Source organism: Nerophis lumbriciformis, linkage group LG10 (assembly GCF_033978685.3).
Source record: "Nerophis lumbriciformis linkage group LG10, RoL_Nlum_v2.1, whole genome shotgun sequence".
NCBI lineage: Eukaryota > Metazoa > Chordata > Actinopteri > Syngnathiformes > Syngnathidae > Nerophis > Nerophis lumbriciformis.
This window is the reverse complement of record NC_084557.2, coordinates 13,796,761-13,824,255: the sequence shown is the minus strand read 5'-3', so window position 1 is coordinate 13,824,255 and position 27,495 is coordinate 13,796,761. Positions and strand designations below refer to the sequence as shown.

The 27,495-nt window shown below is 39.5% G+C and overlaps 1 protein-coding gene across 4 annotated transcripts in view; it reads left to right on the top strand.

Annotated features, from left to right (window-relative positions):
• LOC133612624 (uncharacterized) overlaps positions 1-25,459 on the top strand; it is a 247,069-nt gene extending 221,610 nt beyond the window's left edge. For 2 of the 4 annotated variants that reach the window (XM_061970211.1, XM_061970209.1), the window contains exon 3: positions 23,195-25,459. In XM_061970211.1, the coding sequence (XP_061826195.1) occupies positions 23,275-25,206 (1,932 nt within the window). In that variant the 5' untranslated portion in view covers positions 23,195-23,274 and the 3' untranslated portion in view covers positions 25,207-25,459. Of the gene's footprint in view, positions 1-20,991; positions 21,058-23,129 lie in introns of those variants that run through there. The other 2 variants (XM_061970212.1, XM_061970210.1) reach the window with 2 other exon arrangements.
• Positions 25,460-27,495: the final 2,036 nt, after the last annotated feature.

Below are 27,495 nucleotides of genomic sequence, written 5' to 3'. Positions count from 1 at the left end.
ATATTTTTAAAGTGGGGAAACTGGTGCACAGACAGCCACCACACTGTCTTTGGCAAAGAGAAGGCCAGGGTCCAATGGCATGGAGACCAATACAATTGGGGGCCCATCTTTGCTGCAGCCTTCTTCCGCCTTTGTGACCGTTGTGGAGCTTCTATGCAACCATCATCCGCCCACTCCGCCGTTGAGGTCTTAAATCAGTGGTTCTTAACCTTGTTGGAGGTACAGAACCCCACCAGTTTCATATGCGCATTCACCGAACCCTTCTTTAGTGAAAAATAAAATGTTTTTTTTTCAAATTCAAGAAAAAGTCATGTTTTTTTAATGGTGCATAAAATGAACCGTGCATGAACATCGCCTTGTTCAAAGAACAAAACCAACACAGTGCATGAACTCACAATAAATAACACACCTTATACACATTACCAGGAATTGATTAACGTTGGCCCCGACTTAAACAAGTTGAAAAACTTATTCGGGTGTTACCATTTAGAGGTCAATTGTACGGAATATGTACTGTACTGTGTAAACTGTACTGTTTCATATAATGTATTCTCGTCCTTTGCAACCTGTTAGTAAAAGTTTCAATCGATCAATCAAAAAACCTGCAAATCAGATGGAAAATTAGAGGGATCATTGTTTGGGGGTATCCATAATACGCCGATAGGGAGAAGTTTTTATTTACACGATAAGTCGGATGTGTCTTTACCTCCGTGGCGGAGGCTACACCGAACCCCTAGGGTTCGATCGAACCCAGGTTAAGAACCACTGTCTTAAATTAAGGTTTTATATACACACTGTAAATGTATGTTTGATGTAATGGGCATATTTATAATAACATTTAATATTTACATATTTTGATCATTTTAAGCATACAGAGGGGGCATTTACAACGTTCACTTTTTCCTTCATCAACATCACTGATTATTCAATCAATCAATGTTTAGTTCTATAGCCCTAAATCACAAGTGTCTCAAGGGGCTGCACAAGCCACAACGACATCCGCGGTACAGAGCCCACATTATTACTCATTGCGAACTTCATGAAAGCCAACAGACATAATAAAACATCACTTACTGTACAAGGTCTGCTGTCATTAGGATGCCGACTGATAGGATTTTGATATATTCCCATTTAGATGAAGAATGACTCATAGTCCTCGTGAAGAAAAGTGGGATGGAACCAAGGGCCTTTTTGTGTCTAAATTGGATGCCAAGGTTGACCAACTTGTCGGATTAAGTTGTCATTCTTCTACTATCCAGGTGAGAGACATTATTTATGATCTAGAATAAACTTTCACAGGCTCTGGGGCAAGGAAGCAGCTCACCAGTTGATGTCTATTTAGCAGCACAAGCTAGTTGGCTCTCTGTGATCACGGCGCCACTATAAATAGTTTGTCTGCGTTAGCACATATAATAACAAACTCACTAATACTTGGTTAATATCCATGTCACAAAATTAGTATTGTTTGGCACTTTTTGGGTGGTTATTTAGAGGGTTTTATGGGCGGAATGGAAGACCTCTCATTGACTGCATTGTAAGCAAACTTCTATTTATGTTTATTGACGAGTTAGAATGCATTAAAAACAATACATCTGTCTTCTTGTCTCTCATAAGGATTGTGACGGATAGGCAACATTCAAAAAGAAGTGCAGTTCCCCTTTAACAGCGGCGTAAATATGAAAGTGAAACAACACAGCAACAATCATTAAGCTGCAAGAATCTTGTTTGCTTACTAGAATCAGAGTGGAAAAGTACAAAGCAATGCAACAGCCACACCGAATAAAACAATAACAATTGAATTTAATTCCAAGAAACAAAAAGCTATATTCACTTAAGTTGTTTAGACAAACCAATAGCAGCGTTTTTTTTGTTTTTTTTTAACTATTGTCTGGCAGTTTGTTACAGTTGTGTTGGTCTCGAACCCCAGGGTGCAGAGACGGCAGGCACAGCGAAGGTAAAAAAATTATTTAATGACAAAAGAAGGAAAGCTCAAACGGGCATGGGAAGCACAAAACGCAGAGTTGTACAAAGCAAAATGATCTAAGAAGCTACCTGATTGGCAACCAGGCAGAGGTGTGTTAGGCCAGGGGTGGTGTAATGGAGGCAAACGGGAAGTAGAACGAAAAATAAGAGTACTGTAAAGGAAATAATCAAAAAATGCAGAAGACCAATGACAACTGTGTGAGATCATGACAGATTTAACTTGAAGATTGTGGCCATGCTGACCACTGTGGCCTCCAAAATAAAAGGCCTAATCCAGTTCCCCAGGGTGAAACTCCTTTTTGAAAGTGGTGTGTATAATAATTTTACTTAGTGTAACGGAGAAATAGTGGGATTTATGCGTGTATTCCAGTGTATCCCACAGGACTGCACTCAACATGTGGCTGGGTTGCATCATTATTACCTCATTCACAGTGGACAAATAATAACAGACACATATCTATTTCGTTTCTGTCATTTAATGAAATAAAAGTACGCGTTCATCATGTGTGTGGTGGAACGTTTACAAACCCAACTTCCTGATGCCTGAAGTGTTAGCTCGTTGGCTCTCAATCATGCATAGATGCACATAAACTAGTGCTGTCAATTAAAAGTGCTGCTGTTAATTACACTTGAATTTTGATTACATTTGAATAATTGCAGTAAATGATTTGCTTGCATGATTTAGATTAAATTTAAAAAAAAAATTTAAAAATGCAATTTTATTGTCAGAACGTCATACAGGAATATTTCTTAAATGTTTTACTTCAATGTAGTTTATGCACGTAACAGGCACAATCCACTTTGCACACGTTTAGTACATCAGCTTTGCATGTGGTATCTCATTTGCACATGTTTTATTACACGCAAACCTTTAGTAAATCAGCCCCTAAGTAAAGCCAATGACAATGGCAAACAAATTAAAGTCTGAAGCTAAAGTCATAGAGAAATTTCTTTGGCACAGCCATTATGACTAAAGTGGTGAAGCTGTATTTGCACTTAAATTTAACTAACAGTTTAACTACGTAACATATGTATTATTATTAGTATTTATTTAGTTAGAATTTAGTTTAGTACTCTGTAATTGTATGTAAATTAATTTTTCAATACATTTTTATGAGTCCCTTCTTTTGCAGTACACAGTATTTGAGTAGTCATTATTTTTGTAATCAGCCTGACCTAAGCCTTGATAATATTCTTTGTGATTTACACATGGTTTCATATCATTTGAAAATGTGTATCTTGTTAAACCGTAAATAGGTTAGATATAAGTATTCAATTTGATTCAAATCAAGAGTTTGATTACCCTTTCAGTGTTAATATGGGCCCCTCTGGAGTGTAAAAATTGGGCTTCGAGGTCAAAAAGGTTAAGAGCCCCTGATTTAGACCACAAGGAGGTATTTTAAATGTAAACATCATCATAGGTGCCCTTTATAATAAAAAGTGATAGCATATTGACTGTGTATCAGAATTAGAATCAGATTTATTGGACATGCACTGTATTTTCCAGAATATGTATATAAGCCGCACCAACAACAATCTACAATATTTTTCCATATGTTAGCCGCACTGTGTAATAACTTTTTCACACAGATATGTTTTGTGAATATTTATTTACATACCTTAAACGTTTCCAAACAGTGTCTGTAACAGGGCAGTAAAACGGCTGATCAGATAAAACATAAGTTACCGTCATGGACCCACTCGCTCCGGAAGCTAGTTCTCCAATCAGCTAAATAGACTCAATAAGTCCACGGTGATATTTTGGTGAATTTTCAAAACTGAAACAATACAAAAATAATTCCATTGTAAGTTAATAATATTAACAGAGACACTCGTAAACAGGTTAGCATATTCTCAGAGCATTCAATCGATCGCAACTGGACTGTATGGTTTTTTCCTCAGAAGACGTTTCGCCTCTCATCTAAGTAGACTTCATCAGTTCATGCGCATAGACTTAGATTGGTCAGATCTAGTCTCGCGGCTGGTGCCAAAACCCATCCTCCTATAGACATCACAAAATGTATTGTCAATTATAAATCATGCCTCTCACCTGGATAATAGAAGGAGGAGAATGTATACCGACAGGTTGGTACACTTTGACAGCCAATTTAGACCCGCAATGGTGAGAGCGACGCGAAAAGTTGCTTGGTTCCACCCCCCTTTTCTTAGTGAGGATTATGAGTCATTCACGGGAATATAACAAGATTCGATCAGTCAACATCCTAATGACAGCAGACATTGTACAGTAAGTGATGTTTTACTATGTTTGTTGGCTCTTTGAAGTCTGCAGTGAGTAGAAATCAGTGAAGTGTACTGGGTGAAAAAAGCAAACGTTGTGAAAAAGTGTTAAGAAACTCACACTCTCCACCCATAAAACCCAATAAATAACCATCCAAAAAGCACCAACAATAGTAATTCACATCTCACGACTTGAATATTAACCAAGTATTAGTGATAATGTTATTATAAGCGCTAACGCAGACAAATTATTTTTAGCAGGACCGCGATCACTACCGTATGTGCCAATGTTTACATCATTAATGGTAAGGTGCTTCCTTTGCTCGTGAACATTTATTGTCGATCATAAATCATGCCTCTCACCTGGATAATAGAAGGAAGAGAATATATTCCGCCAGGTTGGTACACTTTGACAGCCAATTTAGACCCGCAATGGTGAGAGCGACACAAAAGTTGTTTGGTTCCACCCAATGTTCCCTCTAATTTTTCATGTGTGTGAGCAAACGCAAAAACTCCCTGAGCATTCAGTGGAGCCCATGTGAGCAACATCAGACGTGCACACTGTGGCTACACCAGCAGCACACCTGTCCCAAACCTGACTAAATAACAAGTTCAATCTCCATCCATCCATCCATTTTCTACCACGTGTCCCTTTCGAGGTCGCAGGGGTTGCTGGAGCCTATCTCCGCTGCATTCGGGCGGAAGGCGGTGTACACCCTGGACAAGTCCTCACCTCATCGCAGGGCCAACACAGATAGACAGACAACATTCTCTTATTATTATAATCAAATGACAGCAGTAATTTCCATGAGGTTATTTTCTAATATAAGTGTTTAGGCCCACTTACAATGACAATAACAAAAAATATTGTTTTTCATGAACTGTGTACTTGTATTGTTTGTCTGGGTGGAGGTCCTGCTTTGGAAATAGTTTGTACCCCTTTCAGACATTGCATTTAGTTCCCATTAAAACATTCACATGTTGCACAATGAGATGTAAGCAGGGGATCATGTGTACATTCCTGCAACTTCCTGTTTGTAAAAAATATATTTTTATTAGTATTTATTTAATATAATATTTATAAATTAAGATTCCTAATAAATGACACTAGAATGCGCACACATTTGATTGGTAAATCATAGTGTAACGACCTGGAATGACACTTTATGTGTGGTGTTGGAGTTGTCCGACTTTTTGTGTGGCTGTAAACGCATCACTGGCTAAGTGCCATATGTGCATGTGTTGGTGCAAGTGAGAAAGAACGAGCGGCTGCTTTTGATATAACAAAGTTGCTTTTGGTCTGATTTGTACTGCAGAAAATGACCAGTTTTGCTAGATATCTTTTTTTTTTACTAATGTTTTGGTGATGTGTTTATGGCCGACAATAAAGAGTTTTGCTCAGTAAAGTGATGGATGGAATTCATGTCCTCAAAGCGTCTCGACAGACGTTACAATATTTGAACAATGATGACGAAAACTGTTTTCTCTGTCTGCGCTTATTTTTTTATTTGATTTTGTGCGTGGCATAGATTTGCCGTGCGCAGAGGACGCTTGAGCAGTGCGCAATTGCACAGGCGCGCACCTTAGAGGGAACGTTGGTTGCACCCTTTTCTTTGTGAGGATTATGAGTCATTTTTGATCTAAAATGGGAATATAACAAGATTCTATCACCTGGATAATAGGAGGATGTATTCCGACAGATTGGTACACTTTGACAGCCAATTTAGACCCGCAATGGTGAGAGCGACATGAAAAGTTGCTTGGTTTCACCCCTCTTTTTCTTTGTGAGGATTATGAGTCATTATTTTTTTATCTAAAACGGGAATATAACAAGATTCTATCACCTGGATAATAGAAGGAAGATGTATTCCGACTGGTTGGTACACTTTGACAGCCAAATTAGACCCACAATGGTGAGTGACACGAATAGTTGCTTGGTTCCACCCTTTTCTTTGTGAAGATTATGAGTCATTTTTTAAAAAAAATCTAAAACAGGATTATAACAATATTCTATCAGTCAACATCCTAATGACAGCAGACATTGTACAGTAAGTGATGTTTTATTATGTTTATTATGTAGAAATCAGTGATGTAGTGGGGGTAAAAAAAGCAAACGTGAAAAAGTGTGAAGAAACTCAACACACTGACTATGAGTTCAAGCAAGCAGCGATTGTGAGATCAGCAAAACAGAAAGAGGAAGTGGCGATCTGTCAGTAAGGGTCCGATTGTATTCGTGGTGGGCCGCAACAAATAAATGAATGTATGGTAAACACTGTCATGACATTCAGTGTGAGCCGAAAGAATATGAATGCAGGATATGAAAAATATGGGCCTCAAGCATCTTGATACAGAATCATCTCCAGGCCGTCATGATCGAACCTCAATGACATCATACCCGTTTGAGCGTGGTCTTCTGGTTAACAGCGCCGTGCATATTTTCAAAATACCAGTGGCAGAGTGGAACACACAAAGTGCGCTCGCTCGGCAATGGAAGTCAGATGGTCTGGTTCAGTTCCTCATCCTCTGACTGGGATGAAGGGGCCTCTCTGAGGGCACTCACTGTACGGTAGATGTCAGGAAATAAGTGCAGGCCTTGGTAACAAAGTGGAATTGGATCTAATCAGCCCCAGGCCTGCGTGTGTTTGATCTGCACCCTCATAGCACAGATACCCACATCTTGAAGGAGGACAACAGTACACAACATATTCAGGATGTTATGGTGCAATAGTGTTTTTCAACCACTAGTGCAGTGCTTTTCAACCTTTTTTGAGCCAAGGCTCAAAAAAATCCGGAGGCACACCACCAGCAGACATCATTAAAAAACGAAACTCAGTTGACGGTAAAAAGTCGTTGTCGCAATTGTTTGATATGACTTTAAACCATAGCCAAGCATGCATCAATATAGCTCTTATCTCAAAGTAGGTGTACTGTGTACCTGTCACATCACGCCCTGACTTATTTTGAGTTTTTTGCTGTTTTCCTGTGTGTAGTGTTTTAGTTCTTGTCTTGCGCTCCTATTTTAATGGCTTTTTCTCTTTTTTTGGTATTTTCCTTTAGCAGTTTCATGTTTTCCTTTGAGCAATTACTTTGTTTGAGCAATCAAGAAGATTTTAGTTGTTTTCATCCTTCTTTGTGGGGACATTGTTGATTGTCATGTCCAGATGTACATTGTGGACGCCGTCTTTGCTCCACAGTAAGTCTTTGCTGTCAACCAGCGTTGTTTTTGTTTACTTTGCAGCCAGTTCAGTTTTAGTTTCGTTCTGCACAGCCTTCCCTAAGCTTCAATTACTTTTCTTAGGGGCACTCATCATTTGTTTATTTTTGTTTTAAGCATTAGATGCCTTTTTACCTGCATTCTGCCTCTCGCTGTTTCCAGAGGCACACCACCAGCAGACATCATTAAAAAACAAAACTCAGTTCACAGTAAAAAGTCATTGTCACAATTTATGAATATGACTTTAAACCATAGCCAAGCATGCATCAATATAGCTCTTGTCTCAAAGTAGGTGTACTGTCACCACCTGTCACATCACGCCCTGACTTATTTTGAGTTTTTTGCTGTTTTCCTGTGTGTAGTGTTTTAGTTCTTGTCTTGCGCTCCTATTTTAATGGCTTTTTCTCATTTTTTGGTATTTTCCTTTAGCAGTTTCATGTTTTCCTTTGAGCAACTACTTTGTTTGAGCAATCAAGAAGATTTTAGTTGTTTTCATCCTTCTTTGTGGGGACATTGTTGATTGCCATGTCCGGATGTACATTGTGGACGCCGTCTTTGCTCCACAGTAAGTCTTTGCTGTCGTCCAGCGTTCTGTTTTTGTTTACTTTGCAGCCAGTTCAGTTTTAGTTTCGTTCTGCACAGCCTTCCCTAAGCTTCAATGCCTTTTCTTAGGGACACTCACCTTTTGTTTATTTTTGGTTTAAGCATTAGATACCTTTTTACCTGCATGCTGCCTCCTGCTGTTTCCGACATCTACAAAGCACTGCAAAAAGTCAGTGTTCAAAAACAAGAACAAAAAATACAAAAATTAGGGGTATTTTATTTGAAGTAAGCAAAATTATCTGTCAATAGAACAAGAAAATTTGGCTTGTCGAGACTTTCCAAATCAAGTAAAATTAGCTAACCTCAATGAACCCAGAAATACCTTAAAATAAGTATATTCTCACTAATAACAACTGCACTACTATATGAGTACGTATTTTCTATTGTTTCATTGAAAATAAAACAGCAAAGTCCATTTGGCTGTCGTCTGTTTTAATTATGAGACACAATTGTGTCAAAGTCATGATTTTTTTTTTCATGCTTGAAATAAGAAATTATTACTTTAAAAAAGTAGTTTTATACTTGTGAGTGTTGCTGACACAGCTTTGCAACAGTTGATATTCTAGTTTCAAGCATGTTTTACTCAATATAGGTCATCAAATCTCAGCAACAAGCTGTAATATCTTACTGAGATCATTTAGGACCAAAACCCTTAAAACAAGTAAAACACTCAAACGTAAAATCTGTTTATTGAGAATAATTATCTTATCAGACAGAAAATAAGCAAATATCACCCTTATTTCAGATATTTAATCTTACTTAGATTTCAGTTTTTGCAGTGTACTGATATGGAAGAGTATTACACGGTTACTCTGCCGAGCTCTAGACAGCACCGACACTCAACAACAACACATCATTTTCAGACTATAATTACTGGTTTGCAAAAAATATTTTTAACTCAAATAGGTGAAATTAGATCATCTCCCATGGCACACCAGACTGTATCTCACGACACTAATGTGCCGCGGCACAGTGGTTGAAAAACACTGCACTAGTGTGCCGTGAGATTATCTAATTTCACCTATTTGGGTTAAAAATATTTTTTGCAAACCAGTAATTATAGTCTGCAAATGATGTGTTGTTGTTGAGTGTCGGTGCTGTCTAGAGCTCGGCAGAGTAACCGTGTAATACTCTTCCATATCAGTAGGTGGCAGCCGGTAGCTTTGTAGATGTCGGAAACAGCGGGAGGCAGCATGCAGGTAAAAAGTTATCTAATGCTTTAACCAAAAATAAACAAAAGGTGAGTGCTCCTAAGAAAATTAATTGAAGCTTAGGGAAGGCTATGCAGAACAAATCTAAAACTGAACTGGCTACAAAGTAAACAAAAACAGAATGCTGGACGACAGCAAAGACTTACTGTGGAGCAAAGACAATGTACATCCGAACATGACATGACAATCAACAATGTCCCCACAAAGAAGGATAAAAACAACTGAAATATTCTCGATTGCTAAAACAAAGTAGATGCGGGAAATATTGCTCAAAGGAAGACATGAAACTGCTACAGGAAAATACCAAAAAAGAGAAAAAGCCACCAAAATATAAGCGCAAGACAATAACTAAAACACTACACGCAGGAAAACAGCAAAAAAACCTCAAAATAAGTCACGGCGTGATGTGACAGGTGGTGACAGTACACCTACTTTGAGACAAGAGCTATATTGATGCATGCTTGGTTATGCTTTAAGTCATATCCAACAATTGCGACAACAACTTTTTACTGTCAACTGAGTTTCGTTTTCTTTTAAATGTGCCTTGGCTCAAAAAAAGGTTGAAAAACACTGGTGTAATAAGCTCATGTCATAGTGGAAGCAAACATATTTTAAACCGCCTGCTATTTTAATGCACATCTTTGTGTTACCTTGTCCCTAAAGGTGCAACCAAGTAAGTTTGCTTTACCTGGTTTCATATTGTGGAAATGAGCCTGCTGAGTGCTCACATCTGTGATACATTCCTGCAGTGTAAATAGAATTGCAATATCTTACTTGGCAGCTGAAATCGGATACAGTGCTTGGATTTAATGGTGCCTTTATAGTGCGGTGGTAGATTATTCTTTTGTGAATGAGGCGCTGCTTCTCTGAATTGGAGGAATAATTGCAGGGGCGGGCATTTTATTGGCTCCAAGGCGAAGGTTGGCAATTTAAACCATAAAGGTATAAAGTAAAGATCAAACAGCAGCGAGAACAAAGCAGTGGTATTGAAGTTAAAGTGGAAGTATGACAGTCAGTATCAGTCAGTGTGAAAAAATGTTGTGTTTTGATCACACACTGTTATCAAACTGGTTTTCATTGAGGGCCACATGGTAGTTATGGCTGCCATCAGAGGGCCGCTTGTAACAGCGAATAATGCATAAATGTGCCTCTGGATTTCATTAGTATGCCTTAAAACATGTATAATTGATTATTAATTAAATATATATATTTTTAAAAAGACTGTCGATTTTACAGTTAAAACTCTACATTTACAAAATGCTACTGTAAAATAGTGTTGTTTTTTTTCATTTCTTACATTTTACGGTAAATATAAAAACATGTAGAATGGATTCCTACTTTGTGGAATTTTATCGACTGTAAATAACTATTGCTATCCACACCAAATGCCTCAGACCACCACCCGCAATGTCGAACATACACTTACAGTCGAAATGTGTACCGTGAGAAATAGGTACCAAACTGTCGGGTCCATACCGAAAAATCCGAATACATGCAGCGTTACACTCCTAGTCAATACTCTTTATATATTGACTGTTATCATGGTGTGTGTCAAACTCAAGGCCCGGGGGCCAGATCTGGCCCGCCACATCATTTTATATGGCCCGCCAACGCCTGGAAATAATATGCATCAATAAAGTACTTACTAAATGTATTATTTATTTCTATTTTGACAGAAAAATATATTTATTGCATGCAATTGCATATATTTTTGATTCAATAATATCTAATAATGTAACACTATATTATTATACATTAAACAAGTTTTTTCTTAAAATAAAAAATGCTTGATTTATGTATGAATCTGTAATAATAATGTTGGTAATGTAAAAAATGTTAGTTACATTTGTATGAATTTAGGTTGGAAAGTAGTTATCTCTCAAATAATGAACCATTCGTTTCATGTTTACTAATGTAACAAATATCCATCCATCCATCCATCCATCCATCTTCTTCCGCTTATCCGAGGTCAGGTCGCGGGGGCAGCAGCCTAAGTAGGGAAGCCCAGACTTCCCTCTCCCCAGCCACTTCGTCCAGCTCCTCCCGGGGGGTCCCGAGGCGTTCCCAGGCCAGCCGGGAGACATAGTCTTCCCAACGTGTCCTGGGTCTTCCTCGTGGCCTCCTACCGGTCGGACGTGCCCTAAACAACTCCCTAGGGAGGCGCTCGGGTGGCATCCTGACTAGATGCCCGAACCACCTCATCTGGCTCCTCTCGATGTGGAGGAGCAGCGGCTTTACTTTGAGCTCTCCCCGGAAGACAGAGCTTCTCACCCTATCTCTAAGGGAGAGCCCCGCCACCCGGCGGAGGAAACTCATTTCGGCCGCTTGTACCCGTGATCTTGTCCTTTCGGTCATAACCCAAAGCTCATGACCATAGGTGAGGATGGGAACGTAGATCGACCGGTAAATTGAGAGCTTTGCCTTCCGGCTCAGCTCCTTCTTCACCACAACGGATCGATACAGCGTCCGCATTACTGAAGACGCCGCACCGATCCGCCTGTCGATCTCACTATCCACTCTTCCCCCACTCGTGAACAAGACTCCGAGGTACTTGAACTCCTCCACTTGGGGCAAGATCTCCTCCCCAACCCGGAGATGGCACTCCACCCTTTTCCGGGCGAGAACCATGGACTCGGACTTGGAGGTGCTGATTCTCATCCCAGTCGCTTCACACTCAGCTGCGAACCGATCCAGTGAGAGCTGTAGATCCTGGCTAGATGAAGCCATCAGGACCACATCATCTGCAAAAAGCAGAGACCTAATCCTGCAGCCACCAAACCGAATCCCCTCAACGCCTTGACTGCGCCTAGAAATTCTGTCCATAAAAGTTATGAACAGAATCGGTGACAAAGGGCAGCCTTGGCGGAGTCCAACCCTCACCGGAAACGTGTCCGACTTACTGCCGGCAATGCGAACCAAGCTCTGACACTGATCATACAGGGAGCGGACCGCCACAATCAGACAGTCCGAAACCCCATATTCTCCGAGCACTCCCCACAGGACTTCCCGAGGGACACGGTCGAATGCCTTCTCCAAGTCCACAAAGCACATGTAGACTGGTTGGGCAAACTCCCATGCACCCTCAAGGACCCTGCCGAGAGTATAGAGCTGGTCCACAGTTCCACGACCAGGACGAAAACCACACTGTTCCTCCTGAATCCGAGGTTCGACTATCCGGCGTAGCCTCCTCTCCAGTACACCTGAATAGACCTTACCGGGAAGGCTGAGGAGTGTGATCCCACGATAGTTAGAACACACCCTCCGGTTCCCCTTTTTAAAGAGAGGAACCACCACCCCGGTCTGCCAATCCAAAGGTACTGCCCCCGATGTCCACGCGATGCTGCAGAGTCTTGTCAACCAAGACAGCCCCACAGCATCCAGAGCCTTAAGGAACTCCGGGCGGATCTCATCCACCCCCGGGGCCTTGCCACCGAGGAGCTTTTTAACTACCTCAGCAACCTCAGCCCCAGAAATAGGAGAGCCCACCACAGATTCCCCAGGCACTGCTTCCTCATAGGAAGACGTGTTGGTGGGATTGAGGAGGTCTTCGAAGTATAACAAATATATTATCATACATTAAACTTTTTTTGTAAAAATAAAAATCTGATTGACTTGAAGTTATTCATTAAATTAGACATTGTAAAAATGGTAATAGATTTTATGGTAAAAAAAAATTTTTAAAAAAAGGCTTCTGAGTGGCTAGAATTTTATCATTTAAAAAAAAACAATGGTACCATTTCTTTCTATTTAAAGTAATACGCCGCAAAAACAACCATCATATAGTTCATGATTAACACTGGCTGCTCTGTCTCCAGAATTTAACCGTAGAAAAACATGGCCTTTTTCCATTTACAGTAATACCCTGTAAAGAAAAAACGATCAAATCTAAGGTAAAATTCTGCCGATTGAGCTGCCAGTCTAGATTTTTTTTTACTGAGTACCGTATTTTCCGGACTATAAGGCGCATTTAAAATCCTTAAAATCCCGGTGCGCCTAATGTACGGAATAGTTCTGGTTTTGCTCACCCACCTCAAAGCAATTTCATTTGGTACATAGTGTAATAATAAGTGTGAACAGTAGATGGCAGTCAAACATAAGAGATATGTGGTAAGAGGTATGATGGCAATATGACTCAAGTAAAAAACACCAACATTTTATATGTTCCATTGAGAATATAGAACATTACACATGGCGCCTAAAAATCTGTCAACGTTTTAGTACGATTCTGGTAAGCTATGAAGCCGCACCGCTTGATGGATTGTACTGTGCTTCAACATATGAGTAATATTATGGTGTGTGTATAATGTAAGACATATTATCTGGCGTTTTGTTTCGCAATATTATGCAAAAGCAACTTTTCTTACCTTCTGGTACCTGCTGATCTGTATTTGGGATCTGCATAAATCCTGAAAAAATGTGCGCCTTCGCCTTTGTAGTCCATGCCGACACCATAGTCGATAAGCTTCTTCTTTTTCTCTATCTTCTTGTTATGGGACATTCATCCTCCGTTGTTGCCATTTTTAATATAAAGTTGTGTAAAGTTCTTACTTATATCTGTCAGTGAACTCGCCAGGAAAGCGCTAAAACATACCGGTGTTGTGAGTTTACATTAATTACCCAAGGAACTTTAGTTATTAGAGTTCTGGTGGGACTTTTTTTAACAGCACGCATTTCCGGCCTTGTTGTTTCCGGATGAGAAGATGTTGCTCCGTTATTGATTGAAGTAAAGTCTGAATGTCATTAAAACAGTTAGCTCCATCTTTTGACACTTCTTCCACTCCCGTCCTTGCACGCTACACCGCTACAACAAAGATGACGGGGAGAAGACGCTGCCAAATATAAATAAGACCGCCCACAAAACGGCGCATCCTGAAGCGACTGTCAGAAAGCGGCTTGAAGATGATCTGTAAAACATCATCTATGCAAAATGTTTACCAAAGAACCACCATTACATGTTATGTAGACCACAAGGAAGTGTTTTACATTTAGAAAAAAATCATATGACCCCCGTTAGTGCGCCTTATAATCCGGTGCGCTTTTTTGTATGGAAAAAGACCAGAATAGACCCGCTCATCGGCAATGCGCCTTATAATCCGGTGCGCCCTATCGTCCGGAAAATATGGTATGTAAAAAAAAAATAAAAAATTGGTGCAATAATATTATGAGGGGAATATCACTCTCCGTTAGAAGCGGCCCTCTGAAGGCAGCCATAACTGGGATGTGGTTTTATTGTGTAATTAAAGTTTAGTTTTTTTCTCTCTCAAAGAACATATCCGACTGTACTTCCTGTTTTACTAGAACCATTGCACGAGTTCTTTTCAGCAGGAAGTGTGGAAACGCTCTCCACTTCTGCATTAGTTATTTTGACTTTTTCAATGGGTGAAAAAAGTAGGCACTTTTTGAGTCGGTGAAAGTCAGACTGGTACTAAAAACGGGGGGGCGTGTTCACCATGTCACACATGCTCCACTGGTGAATTTCATTCTTCATAATGCTGCAAAGAATATCAATCAATCAAAGTTTACTTATATAGCCCTAAATCACGAGTGTCTCAAAGGGCTGCACAAGCCACGACGACATCCTCGGCATACTTGCCAACCTTGAGACCTCCGAATTTGGGAGACTGGGGGGTTGAGGTAGGCGGGGTGTATATTGTTGCGTCCCGGAAAAGTTAGTGCTGCAAGGGGTTCTGGGTATTTGTTCTGTTGTGTTTATGTTGTGTTACGGTGCGGATGTTCTCCCGAAATGTGTTTGTCATTGTTTGGTGTGGGTTCACAGTGTGGCGCATATTTGTAACAGTGTTAAAGTTGTTTATACGGCCACCCTCAGTGTGACCTGTATGGGTGTTGATCAATTATGCCTTGCATTCACTTTTGTGTGTGTAAAAGCCGCATATATTATGTGACTGGGCCGGCCCGCTGTTTGTATGGAGGAAAAGCTGACGTGACAATAGGTTGTAGAGGACGCTAAAGGCAGTGCCCGTAAGGCACGCCCCCAATAATGTTGTCTGGGTGGAAATCGGGAGAAATTCGGGAGAATGGTTGCCCTGGGAGATTTTCGGGAGGGGCACTGAAATTCGGGAGTCTCTCGGGAAAATCGGGAGGGTATGTAAGTATGATCCTCGGCTCAGATCCCACATCAGGGTAAGAAAAACTCATCCCAGTGGGATCCCCTTTCCCTTATATATATATATATATATATATATATATATATATATATATACATATATATATATATATATATATATATATATATATATATATATATATATATATATATATGTATATGTATATATATATATATATATATGTATATGTATATGTATATATATATATATATATATGTATATGTATATATATATATATATGTATATATGTATATATATATATATATATATATATATATATGTATATGTATATATATATATATATATGTATATATATATACAGGTAAAAGCCAGTAAATTAGAATATTTTGAAAAACTTGATTTATTTCAGTAATTGCATTCAAAAGGTGTAACTGCAGGTCAGCAGCAGGAAGCATGAAGTGCTCTAAAACTTGCTGGTAGACGGCTGCGTTGACCCTGGATCTCAGGAAACAGAGTGGACCGACACCAGCAGATGACATGGCACCCCAAACCATCACCCAACCATGCAAATTTTGCATTTCCTTTGGAAATCGAGGTCCCAGAGTCCGGAGGAAGACAGGAGAGGCACAGGATCCACGTTGCCTGAAGTCTAGTGTAAAGTTTCCACCATCAGTGATGGTTTGGGGTGCCATGTCATCTGCTGGTGTCGGTCCACTCTGTTTCCTGAGATCCAGGGTCAACGCAGCCGTCTACCAGCAAGTTTTAGAGCACTTCATGCTTCCTGCTGCTGACCTGCTCTATGGAGATGGAGATTTCAAGTTCCAACAGGACTTGGCGCCTGCACACGGCGCAAAATCTACCCGTGCCTGGTTTACGGACCATGGTATTTCTGTTCTAAATTGGCCCGCCAACTCCCCTGACCTTAGCCCCATAGAAAATCTGTGGGGTATTGTGAAAAGGAAGATGCAGACCCAAAAACGCAGAAGAGTTGAAGGCCACTATCAGAGCAACCTGGGCTCTCATAACACCTGAGCAGTGCCAGAAACTCATCGACTCCATGCCACGCCGCATTAACGCAGTAATTGAGGCAAAAGGAGCTCCAACCAAGTATTGAGTATTGTACATGCTCATATTTTTCATTTTCATACTTTTCAGTTGGCCAACATTTCTAAAAATCCCTTTTTTGTATTAGCCTTAAGTAATATTCTAATTTTGTGACACACGGAATTTTGGATTTTCATTTGTTGCCACTTCAAATCATCAAAATTAAATGAAATAATCATTTGAATGCATCAGTCTGTGTGCAATGAATAAATATAATGTACAAGTTACACCTCTTGAATGCAATTACTGAAATAAATCAAGTTTTTCAAAATATTCTAATTTACTGGCTTTTACCTGTATATATATGTGTGTGTGTGTGTGTATATATGTATGTATGTATATATATGTATATATATGTATGTATATATATATGTACGTATGTATATGTATGTATATATATATATATATATATATATATATATATATATATATATATATGTATATGTTAGGGGTGTGGGAAAAAATCGATTCGAATTCAAATCGTGATTCTCACGTTGTACGATTCAGTATCGATTCTTATTTTTCAAAAATCGATTTTTTTATTTTTTTATTTCAATTTGTATTTTTTTTATTTTTTATTAATCAATCCAACCAAACAATACACAGCAATACCATAACAATGCAATCAAATTCCAAAACCAAACCCGACCCAGCAACACTCAGAACTGCAATAAACAGAGCAATTGAGAGGAGACACAAACACGACACAGAACAATCTAAAAGTAGTGAAACAAAAGTGAATATTATCAACAACAGTATCAATTAGTAACAATTTCAACATAGCAGTGATTAAATTCCTCATTGATATTATAATTAGACATTTATAAAAAAATAATAATAATTAAAAAAGAAAATAATAATAATAAGTGGCTTACACTTGCATCACATCTCATAAGCTTGACAACACACTGTGTCCAATATTTCCACAAAGATAAAATAAGTCATATTTTTGGTTCATTTCATAGTTAAAACAAATTTACATTATTGCAATCAGTTGATAAAACATTGTCCTTTACAATTATAAAAGCTTTTTACAAAATTCTACTACTCTGCTTGCATGTCAGCACACTGGGTTGGATCCTGCTGAAATCCTATGTATTGGATGAATAGAGAATCGTTTTGAATCGGGAAGATATCGTTTTTGAATCGAGAATCGCGGTGAATCGAAAAAAATCGATTTTGAATCGAATCGTGACCCCAAGAATCGATATTGAATCGAATCGTGGGACACCCAAAGATTCGCAGCCCTAATGTATATACTTATATATCCCCTTTCCACATCTGTTCGCCCCCCAAACCCCACCAGAACCAGGCAATCAGTCCGCAGCAAACAGTGTCAAACAGTGATATGCACTTGGGTCTACTCCATCCATGGGCCACAGACGTGATTGGGGAAAGATCTGGTCTAGCCTGCCTGGAAGTACGTTCTCAGTTACTCCGTGCAAAGTTCTCTCACAAACCTCCACCCTTACATACGAGAACACATGCATTTACCCTCGTCTCAGTTCTACTGGCCAAATCAAAGTCAGATTGCTATCGGAGTCTTTTTTTTTTTTTCTGAAAAGAAGGCTGTTACAGGAGCCTCATTAGCCTCCCCGCTAAATGACCAGGCTTGTTGGCGTTGGGAGTGAGACGAGGTGAAAGGACACGGCGATGCGTGGGAGTCATATGCGACTGAGGTTGCTCGGCAGCGTTTGATGTGGGAATCATCCATGGAAGCGTGGAGGCACGTAGGAGGTTAGCCAACTTGAACAAATAGGCCCTCTTTGTTTTGGCAAATTCTCCGGCGTTCTCGATCGAGTGGAACCCTCTAAAGTGAAGATGTGCGGTTCGAAGTTGCACAGCACGTCAGGGGTTGAAAAGCTGTCAAACGTGGCACCGGTGAGACCGCGGAAAGGTACCAATGATGGCAAACACAAAACCCAAAACCAGTGAAGTTGGCACGTTGTGTAATTCGTAAATAAAAACAGAATGCAATGATTTGCAAATCCTTTTCAACCTATATTCAATTGAATAGACTGCAATGACAAGATATTTAATGTTCGAATTGAGAAACCTTTTTTCTTTGTGCAAATAATCATTAACTTAGAATTTAATGGCAGCAACACATTGCAAAAAAGTTGTCACAGGGGCATTGTTACCACTGTGTTACATGGCCTTTCCTTTTAACAACACTCAGTAAATGTTTGGGAACTGAGGAGACCAATTTTTGAAGCTTTTCTGGTGGAATTATTTCCCATTCTTGCTTGATGTACAGCATGAGTTGTTCAACAGTCCGGGGTCTCCGGTATTTTATGCGGCTTTTCTGGGAATTTCTGGGTGTTGTTGATAAATGGCTTTCGCTTTGCATTGTAGAGTTTTAACTTGCACTTACAGATGTAGCCATACTTGCCAACCTTGAGACCTCCGATTTCGGGAGGTCGGGAGGTGTGGTCGGGGGTGGGGCGTGGTTGGGGTGGGGGCGTGGTTAGGGGCGTGGTTAAGAGGGGAGGAGTATATTTACAGCTAGAATTCACCGAGTCAAGTATTTCATATATATATATATATATATATATATATATATATATATATCCATCCATCCATCCATTTCCTACCGCTTAATCCCTTCGGGGTCGCGGGGGGGCGCTGGAGCCTATCTCAGCTACAATCGGGCGGAAGGCAGGGTACACCCTGGACAAGTCGCCACCTCATCGCAGGGCCAACACAGATAGACAGACAACATTCACACTCACATTCACACACTAGGGCCAATTTAGTGTTGCCAATCAACCAATCCCCAGGTGCATGTTTTTGGAGGTGGTAGGAGTTTTTGGAGGTGGGAGGAAGCCGGAGTATATTTATATATATATCTAAGAAATACTTGACTTTCAGTGAATTCTAGCTATATATATATATATATATATATATATATATATATATATATATATATGTATATATATGTATATATATGTATATATAAATAAAAGAAATACTTGAATTTCAGTGTTCATTTATTTACACATATACACGCACATAACACTCATCTACTCATTGTTGAGTTAAGGGTTGAATTGTAGATCCTTGTTCTATTCCGTCACTATTTTTCAAACCATGCTGAACACCCTCTCTGATGATGCATTGATGTGTGGCAGGCACAAAAGTGCTTTCATCAAATGCATTAGAGTCTGGAATATTCCATCTCTCCCTAGCATGGCCCAAAACCGGTCAATCTTTGCTTCCTGAGGAAGATCTTCAGTGCCAAGCACTTGGTAGTCCACTACTTCTTCCCGGAGGCTATCCAGGTCCAATCGCAGCTGCGGCTTGGAACTTACAAGCTGTTATGAGAGTAGCGTATGTGTGTGTGTGGCCCTTTAATAGGTGAGCATGTGAGGTGAGTGACGTCAGTGAGTGTGTGGGCGAGAGAAGAGAGGGAGCTGTAGCGTGAGTGCGGGCGGGGACTAGTTTGTTTTGTGTTGGATTGGCTGTGTGCAAGCAATCAATAAAGCAAGATTTGCAACTAATCGCTGGACTCAGGCAGGAAAGGTGCAACAAAGCGTATTTCTTCATCTTACTCGGCGTCGGCGTCGCCATGGCTGTATCTTCCTCGTTCTTCTGCTTCGTCTCCTTGTTGTGTGCGCAGTTGTGCACTGCACTCTCTAAAAGCCGTATATGTTATTGATGTTATAGATGGCAGTATTGTCCTGTTTAAGAGTGTCACAACATTGCTGTTTACGGCAGACGAACTGCTGGTAAACAAAAACGTGACTGCTGTTGTGTGTTGTTACCGCGCTGGGAGGACGTTAATGAAACTGCCTAACAATAAACCCACATAAGAAACCAAGAACTCGCCCTCCATCATTCTACACTTGCCAACCCTCCCGGGTTGGCAAGTATGGATGTACCGACAAACTGTACATAATTTGTTGTCAACTCGGATCTCTCCGGTACGTCACTCAAATGCGTCTGTGTGCAACATAAACAGCAATTTCCTAGTTCCTATTGTTACATGACATAGAAGTAATAATATTGTTCAGCATTTACCTTTTGTAAGCGTGTTTACGGGCTAATTCATAAAACTACTGTCGTTGTTTGTAGTACATGCTATTGCATTGTTATTCAAACAAAGTTTGTTTTTTCTATTAAAAATGCATGCTCCATGTTAAAATTGTATTTTGGAATGGTCAAGCACAGAATAAATTGATTTCAATTAATTTCAATGTGCGGGGCTCATTCGAGATAGGAGTATTTTGAGTTACCAGTTGTGGAACTCACTGTGCTTGTAAGTTGAGGTACTATTGCAGTACTTACCATAGCAATGTGCTTCATTCATGCCTTATGGAAGCAGATGCTCGGAACTTACCGTATTTCAGTAAAACATGATCGGTAAAATATCTTTATTTCTCCAGTCGTCAAAGCTGTGAAAACCCGATGCAATTCTTTAATGATATGTAAGCCTTTAAAGTGACATAACCCTTTTTCAATGTGGAAAACTATCACCACGATGATGTGAGGTGATGTCATATAGTATAGAGCATCAGCGCTCTCTGGGGTTATTATTAGTATGTGCACAATTCTTAAAAATGTGACGGGACAAGCTGCAAGGTATGAGGCAAGACAAGTAAGGAATGCGTAGAACCAGGTACGGAACCACCAAAATATGTTGTGCAGTTAATTTTGAATTTGAGTCATTGTGGAAATAGACCATGCTTTACTGGAATACTGTAAATATTTCATCCCCAGCTGGCTAAGTTTATCTGCTTACAAGGACATGAACGGTCCAGATTTTGGGGGTTAGGTTTATTTTAACAGAGAGAGACAGAATCCAGAAAATAACATTAATAAAGGGTTTGAAATAGGTTTATTGCGCTTGTATTTGATTGAGTGAAATACATACAAAACCCAAAACCAGTGAAGTTGGCACGTTGTGTAAATCGTAAATAAAAACAATGATTTGCAAATCCTTTTCAACCTATATTCAATTGAATAGACTGCAAAGACAAGATACTTAACGTTCAAACTGGAAAACTTTTGTTATTTTTTGCAAATATTAGCTCATTTGGAATTTGATGCATGCAACATGTTTCAAAAAAGCTGGCAGAGGTGGCAAAAAAGACTGAGAAAGTTGAGGACTGCTCATCAAACACTTATTTGGAACATCCCACAGGTGAACAGGCTAATTGGGAACAGGTGGGTGCCATGATTGGGTATAAAAGCAGCTTCCACGAAATGCTCAGTCATTCACAAACAAGGATGGGGTGAGGGTCACCACTTTGTGAACAAATGCGTGAGCAAATTGTCGAACAGTTTAAGAACAACATTTCTCAACGAGCTATTGCAAGGAATTTAGGGATTTCACCATCTACGGTCCGTAATATCATAAAAAGGTTCAGAGAATCTGGAGAAAACACTGCACGTAACATTGAGTGCTCGTGACCTTGGATCCCTCAGGCAGTACTGCATCAATTATTTGGGATCTGCATAAATCCTGAAAAATTGCGCGCATCCACCTTTGGAGTCTAGCTTCTTCTTTTTCTCTATCTTGTTATGGGACATTCATCCTCCGCTGTTGCCATTTCTAATATAAAGTAGTGTAAAATTCTTACTTATATCTGTCAGTAAACTCGCCATGAAAGCGCTAAAACATACCGGTGTAGTGAGTTTACGTTATTCACCCAAGGAACGGACGGTATTTCACGGTACACATTTGTTGTTGTTTCCGGGTGAGGAAATGCTGCTCTGTTATTGATTTAAGTAAAGTCTGAATGTCAATAAAACAGTTAGCTCCATCTTTTTTCATACTTCTTCCACCCCCGTCCTTGCACGCTACACCGCTACAACAAAGATGACGGAGAAAAGACGCTGCCGAAGGTGAGCCACGTAAATAGGACCGCCCACAAAACGGGGTATCCTGAAACGACTGTTAGAAAGTGACTTGAAGATGATCTGTAAACTATAATCTATGCAACATTTTGACCAAAGAACCACCATGACATGTTATGTAGAACACAAGGAAGTGTTTTACATTTAGAAAAAATTTATAATAATATGACCCCTTTAATGCGCCCTAAAATCCGGTGCGCCTTTTGTATAAAAATAGACCTGACTAGACCCACTCATCGGCAGTGTGCCTTATAATCAGGTGCGCCCTATGGTCCGGAAAATTTGGTATGTTTGTAACAGTACCTATAAATGAATATAAATGTATAATAGCCTCATTCACAAAACTCTTTGATTATTATATGTATTATTTATATAACAGTTTGTGGACAACTTACTTTGAAATTGCAAGTCAAGGTGACGAGCAGATATTTAAAGTGTTATTTTTGACAATCAAAAGAAACAATAAAATGCTTTTAACGTCTTGTATGATCAGATATATCAAAGTATAAAACATATGCAGTACATTTCTCTGTCAAAATTGTCAAAAATAAAAAGAACAAATACATTTAGCCAGAAAGGGTATTTTATTATTTCTAGCTTTTCTAGGCCACAAATAATAATTTGTGGGACAGTTCATCAACCAGCAAAATGTGTTATCGGCCCCGGTCTTTTCATGTCTTTGTAAGAGGTAAACTTCCAAAATAACGGGTTCAGATCATTATTTCCACCGTATTGTTTGTTTTTACGGTGACTTATGGTTACTGTTGAGTGTTATTGTACTGTTATTTCTAAGTGTGACCAAATGTAAAACAACTTTGCATTCCCTTCTAGGTTGATGCTAGAAAACTCCATCTGGGGAATAAACATCAGATCTTGATTTTCGCACTCTGTAACAGGATCATCAAACCCCCAGAAGGCCTAATTCTTGACACGAGCCACTTGAAGTAGAGATTACGGATTCACACGAGCAGACAAAATGTCACAACCACCGAAAAGAGACACCACTTCAGTGATAACAGAGCCGCCAAGACCTAGCGACCATTCAAATTCAAGCACCAGCTCCATCAAAAGAGTGGATGCGGAACCCCAGCGGGAGCACAACTGCAAGCTTCAAGAGACCATGCTGTTGCTGAAACATAAAGAGGACGGACGTAAAATGCAGGAGTTTCATGCAGAAAAGGACAATAAGAAATATCACGTAAAAACATGCGACAGATGCAAAGTCGTTAACTTTTATGTGAATGAAAATGAGGCGGACTCTGCTTTTCAAGAAGCTAAATGTCGAACACCACTGAATCCAAATGTAATGCCATTCCTACCTCAGACAGTCTCTCCTCTGGAGCCTTTTAGTCGATTTCAAGCCAGTTCATTGAGCATGAATAGTCCACGAGTACCTCCGATACCAATCTTCAATGGTAAACCCCTGACATATGTTGACGGGAGAATATCCTCCATGTCTTTTACCAACAGAAAGCCCCTACCAGCTCAAAACATCGTTGATTATGATTATTCTATCGGGGATGCGCGCCATGCCACTAAAACGTATTTCCGCAGAGATAAAGAAGACTCATGGAACGAAGAAAGAAAGGGAAACGTCATCGTAGAAAGGGCCTTCAGAGAAAAGCTGAGGAGATGGCCCAAGATCCGGGACAATGACCCATTGGCACTGAAAGTGTTTGCAGACTTCTTAAAAAGCTGTAGTGAAGCAACTCCACATGATAAAGAACTGGCTTTTTTGAACAGCTGTGAAGAAAACCACAAACTTCTTGAAAAACTACCTGAATGGATGATCAATAAATGGAGTCAAATAGCTGTTGACAAACTTAACCGAGGGGAATATCCAAATTTTGCCTTTTTTACTGAGTTTCTAAGCAAAGAAGCGCAGGTCGTCTGCTATGCTAATGCCTTGCCGTCCTTAATGAACAGGGATGCTTTGGGCAGCCAACCACTAAGGAAGAGAGCTCCACAAACAAATGATCCCAACTTGAACAAAGAAATAGCACCAAGCATCAAAGTGATATCAGTATGTTGTGTTTGTAAAAAGAACGGTCACGACATTGCTCGATGTCCGGTCTTTGCCGCGAAGACTCCCGAGTGTAAGAAAGCATTCATTTATGGAAACGGTATGTGTTTTGGATGTCTGAAGAAGGGACACTTCATCAAAGAATGTAAAAGGAGACACATTTGTAGTACATGTCACCGCCATCATCCAACCAGTTTGCATTCTAACAGGACTCCAAAACCCAGTCCAAGTCCTTTGAAGAATGATTTTACTCCCACCGACAGCCTCCGGAGCCAGGATGTACATCACTCAACCAGACGTTCGTCGGCTACGTCGAGTATTATTCCCGTTTTTGTGTCAGCGATGGTTGAGCCGGATAAAGAAGTCCTTACCTACGCGATATTAGACGCTCAGAGCAGTTCCACGTTCATCTTGGAAGATGTGCTGGACAAGTTAAATGTGGGTTGCCAATCAGTGAAACTAAAACTGAGCACTATGACGGCCACGGACACAATAATAGCAAGCAAGAATGTTCAAGATTTAAAAGTAAGAGGACTGAACTTGGACAGTCACATTGAGATAAAGCAAGCCTACGCTCGTGGCTTTATTCCGATGAATAAATGTCAGATTCCTACGAGTCGGACGGCACTACAATGGCCTCACCTGGAACACTTAGCAGACAAATTGCCACCATTTCAAGACTGTAATGTGGGTCTTTTGATAGGATATGACTGCCCATCAGCTCTAGCGCCACTTGAAGTTATCATTGGCGCTAAAAATGAACCTTTTGCACAGCGGACACAGCTCGGGTGGAGTATAATAGGCCCATCTAACCCCGACTTTGACTGGCAAAGACGCAAATCGGACTCATTGGTGATAGTACATCAGTCTAAAGACACCATGTGACTCAAAAAGTTTTTGACATTTTACGATAAGAATATTGATGAAACTGTAGATGTGAAGACAAGTCACACCCATGGTAGTGGGAGGTACACAGTGTTGGGCAAGCCACTTGGAAAATGTAGGAAGCTAAGTAACAAACTATCCGGCACTGAAGTCATCCCCCAGAGAAATGTAGTGAAGCTAAAATGACAAAATTAGCTAAGTCAAAGCTTTTTTCATTTTTCATTTCAAGTCATTGCTATATGATCAATAAAATTGTGATACAAACAGATCAGTTCAATTGATTTTCCATTTTTTTACTTGGTCACTCAGATATAAATTAAGACTAAATTATTTCGATAACATGCGTTTTATTTGCATTGCAATATAAGTATTTATTGGACTAATACAACTGTCTAAAAGTCATGGTCGCATTATAAACATGTATGTGTATATATATATATATATATATATATATATATATATATATATGTGTATATATATGTATGTATATATATGTATATATACATACATATATATGTATATATACATATGTGTATAATATATACATATGTGTGTATATATATATACATATGTGTATATATATATATAAATGTGTGTAATATGTATATATATATATTACACACATATGCATATGTATATATACATATATATTTTTTTTTTATATATATATATACTGTATATATATATATATATATATATACATATATATATATATATATATATATATATATATATATACTTTATATATATGTATATTTTATATATATATATACATATATATGTATATATATGTATATATATATATATATATATATTTTATATATATATATAAAATATATATATGTATGTATATATATATATACAGGTAAAAGCCAGTAAATTAGAATATTTTGAAAAACTTGATTTATTTCAGTAATTGCATTCAAAAGGTGTAACTTGTACATTATATTTATTCATTGCACACAGACTGATGCATTCAAATGTTTATTTCATTTAATTTTGATGATTTGAAGTGGCAACAAATGAAAATCCAAAATTCCGTGTGTAACAAAATTAGAATATTACTTAAGGCTAATACAAAAAAGGGATTTTTAGAAATGTTGGCCAACTGAAAAGTATGAAAATGAAAAATATGAGCATGTACAATACTCAATACTTGGTTGGAGCTCCTTTTGCCTCAATTACTGCGTTAATGCGGCGTGGCATGGAGTCGATGAGTTTCTGGCACTGCTCAGGTGTTATGAGAGCCCAGGTTGCTCTGATAGTGGCCTTCAACTCTTCTGCGTTTTTGGGTCTGGCATTCTGCATCTTCCTTTTCACAATACCCCACAGATTTTCTATGGGGCTAAGGTCAGGGGAGTTGGCGGGCCAATTTAGAACAGAAATACCATGGTCCGTAAACCAGGCACGGGTAGATTTTGCGCTGTGTGCAGGCGCCAAGTCCTGTTGGAACTTGAAATCTCCATCTCCATAGAGCAGGTCAGCAGCAGGAAGCATGAAGTGCTCTAAAACTTGCTGGTAGACGGCTGCGTTGACCCTGGATCTCAGGAAACAGAGTGGACCGACACCAGCAGATGACATGGCACCCCAAACCATCACCCAACCATGCAAATTTTGCATTTCCTTTGGAAATCGGGGTCCCAGAGTCTGGAGGAAGACAGGAGAGGCACAGGATCCACGTTGCCTGAAGTCTAGTGTAAAGTTTCCACCATCAGTGATGGTTTGGGGTGCCATGTCATCTGCTGGTGTCGGTCCACTCTGTTTCCTGAGATCCAGGGTCAACGCAGCCGTCTACCAGCAAGTTTTAGAGCACTTCATGCTTCCTGCTGCTGACCTGCTCTATGGAGATGGAGATTTCAAGTTCCAACAGGACTTGGTGCATGCACACAGCGCAAAATCTTCCCGTGCCTGGTTTACGGACCATGGTATTTCTGTTCTAAATTGGCCCGCCAACTCCCCTGACCTTAGCCCCATAGAAAATCTGTGGGGTATTGTGAAAAGGAAGATGCAGAATGCCAGACCCAAAAACGCAGAAGAGTTGAAGGCCACTATCAGAGCAACCTGAGCTCTCATAACACCTGAGCAGTGCCAGAAACTCATCGACTCCATGCCACGCCGCATTAACGCAGTAATTGAGGCAAAAGGAGCTCCAACCAAGTATTGAGTATTGTACATGCTCATATTTTTCATTTTCATACTTTTCAGTTGGCCAACATTTCTAAAAATCTTTTTTTTGTATTAGCCTTAAGTAATATTCTAATTTTGTGACAGACGGAATTTTGGATTTTC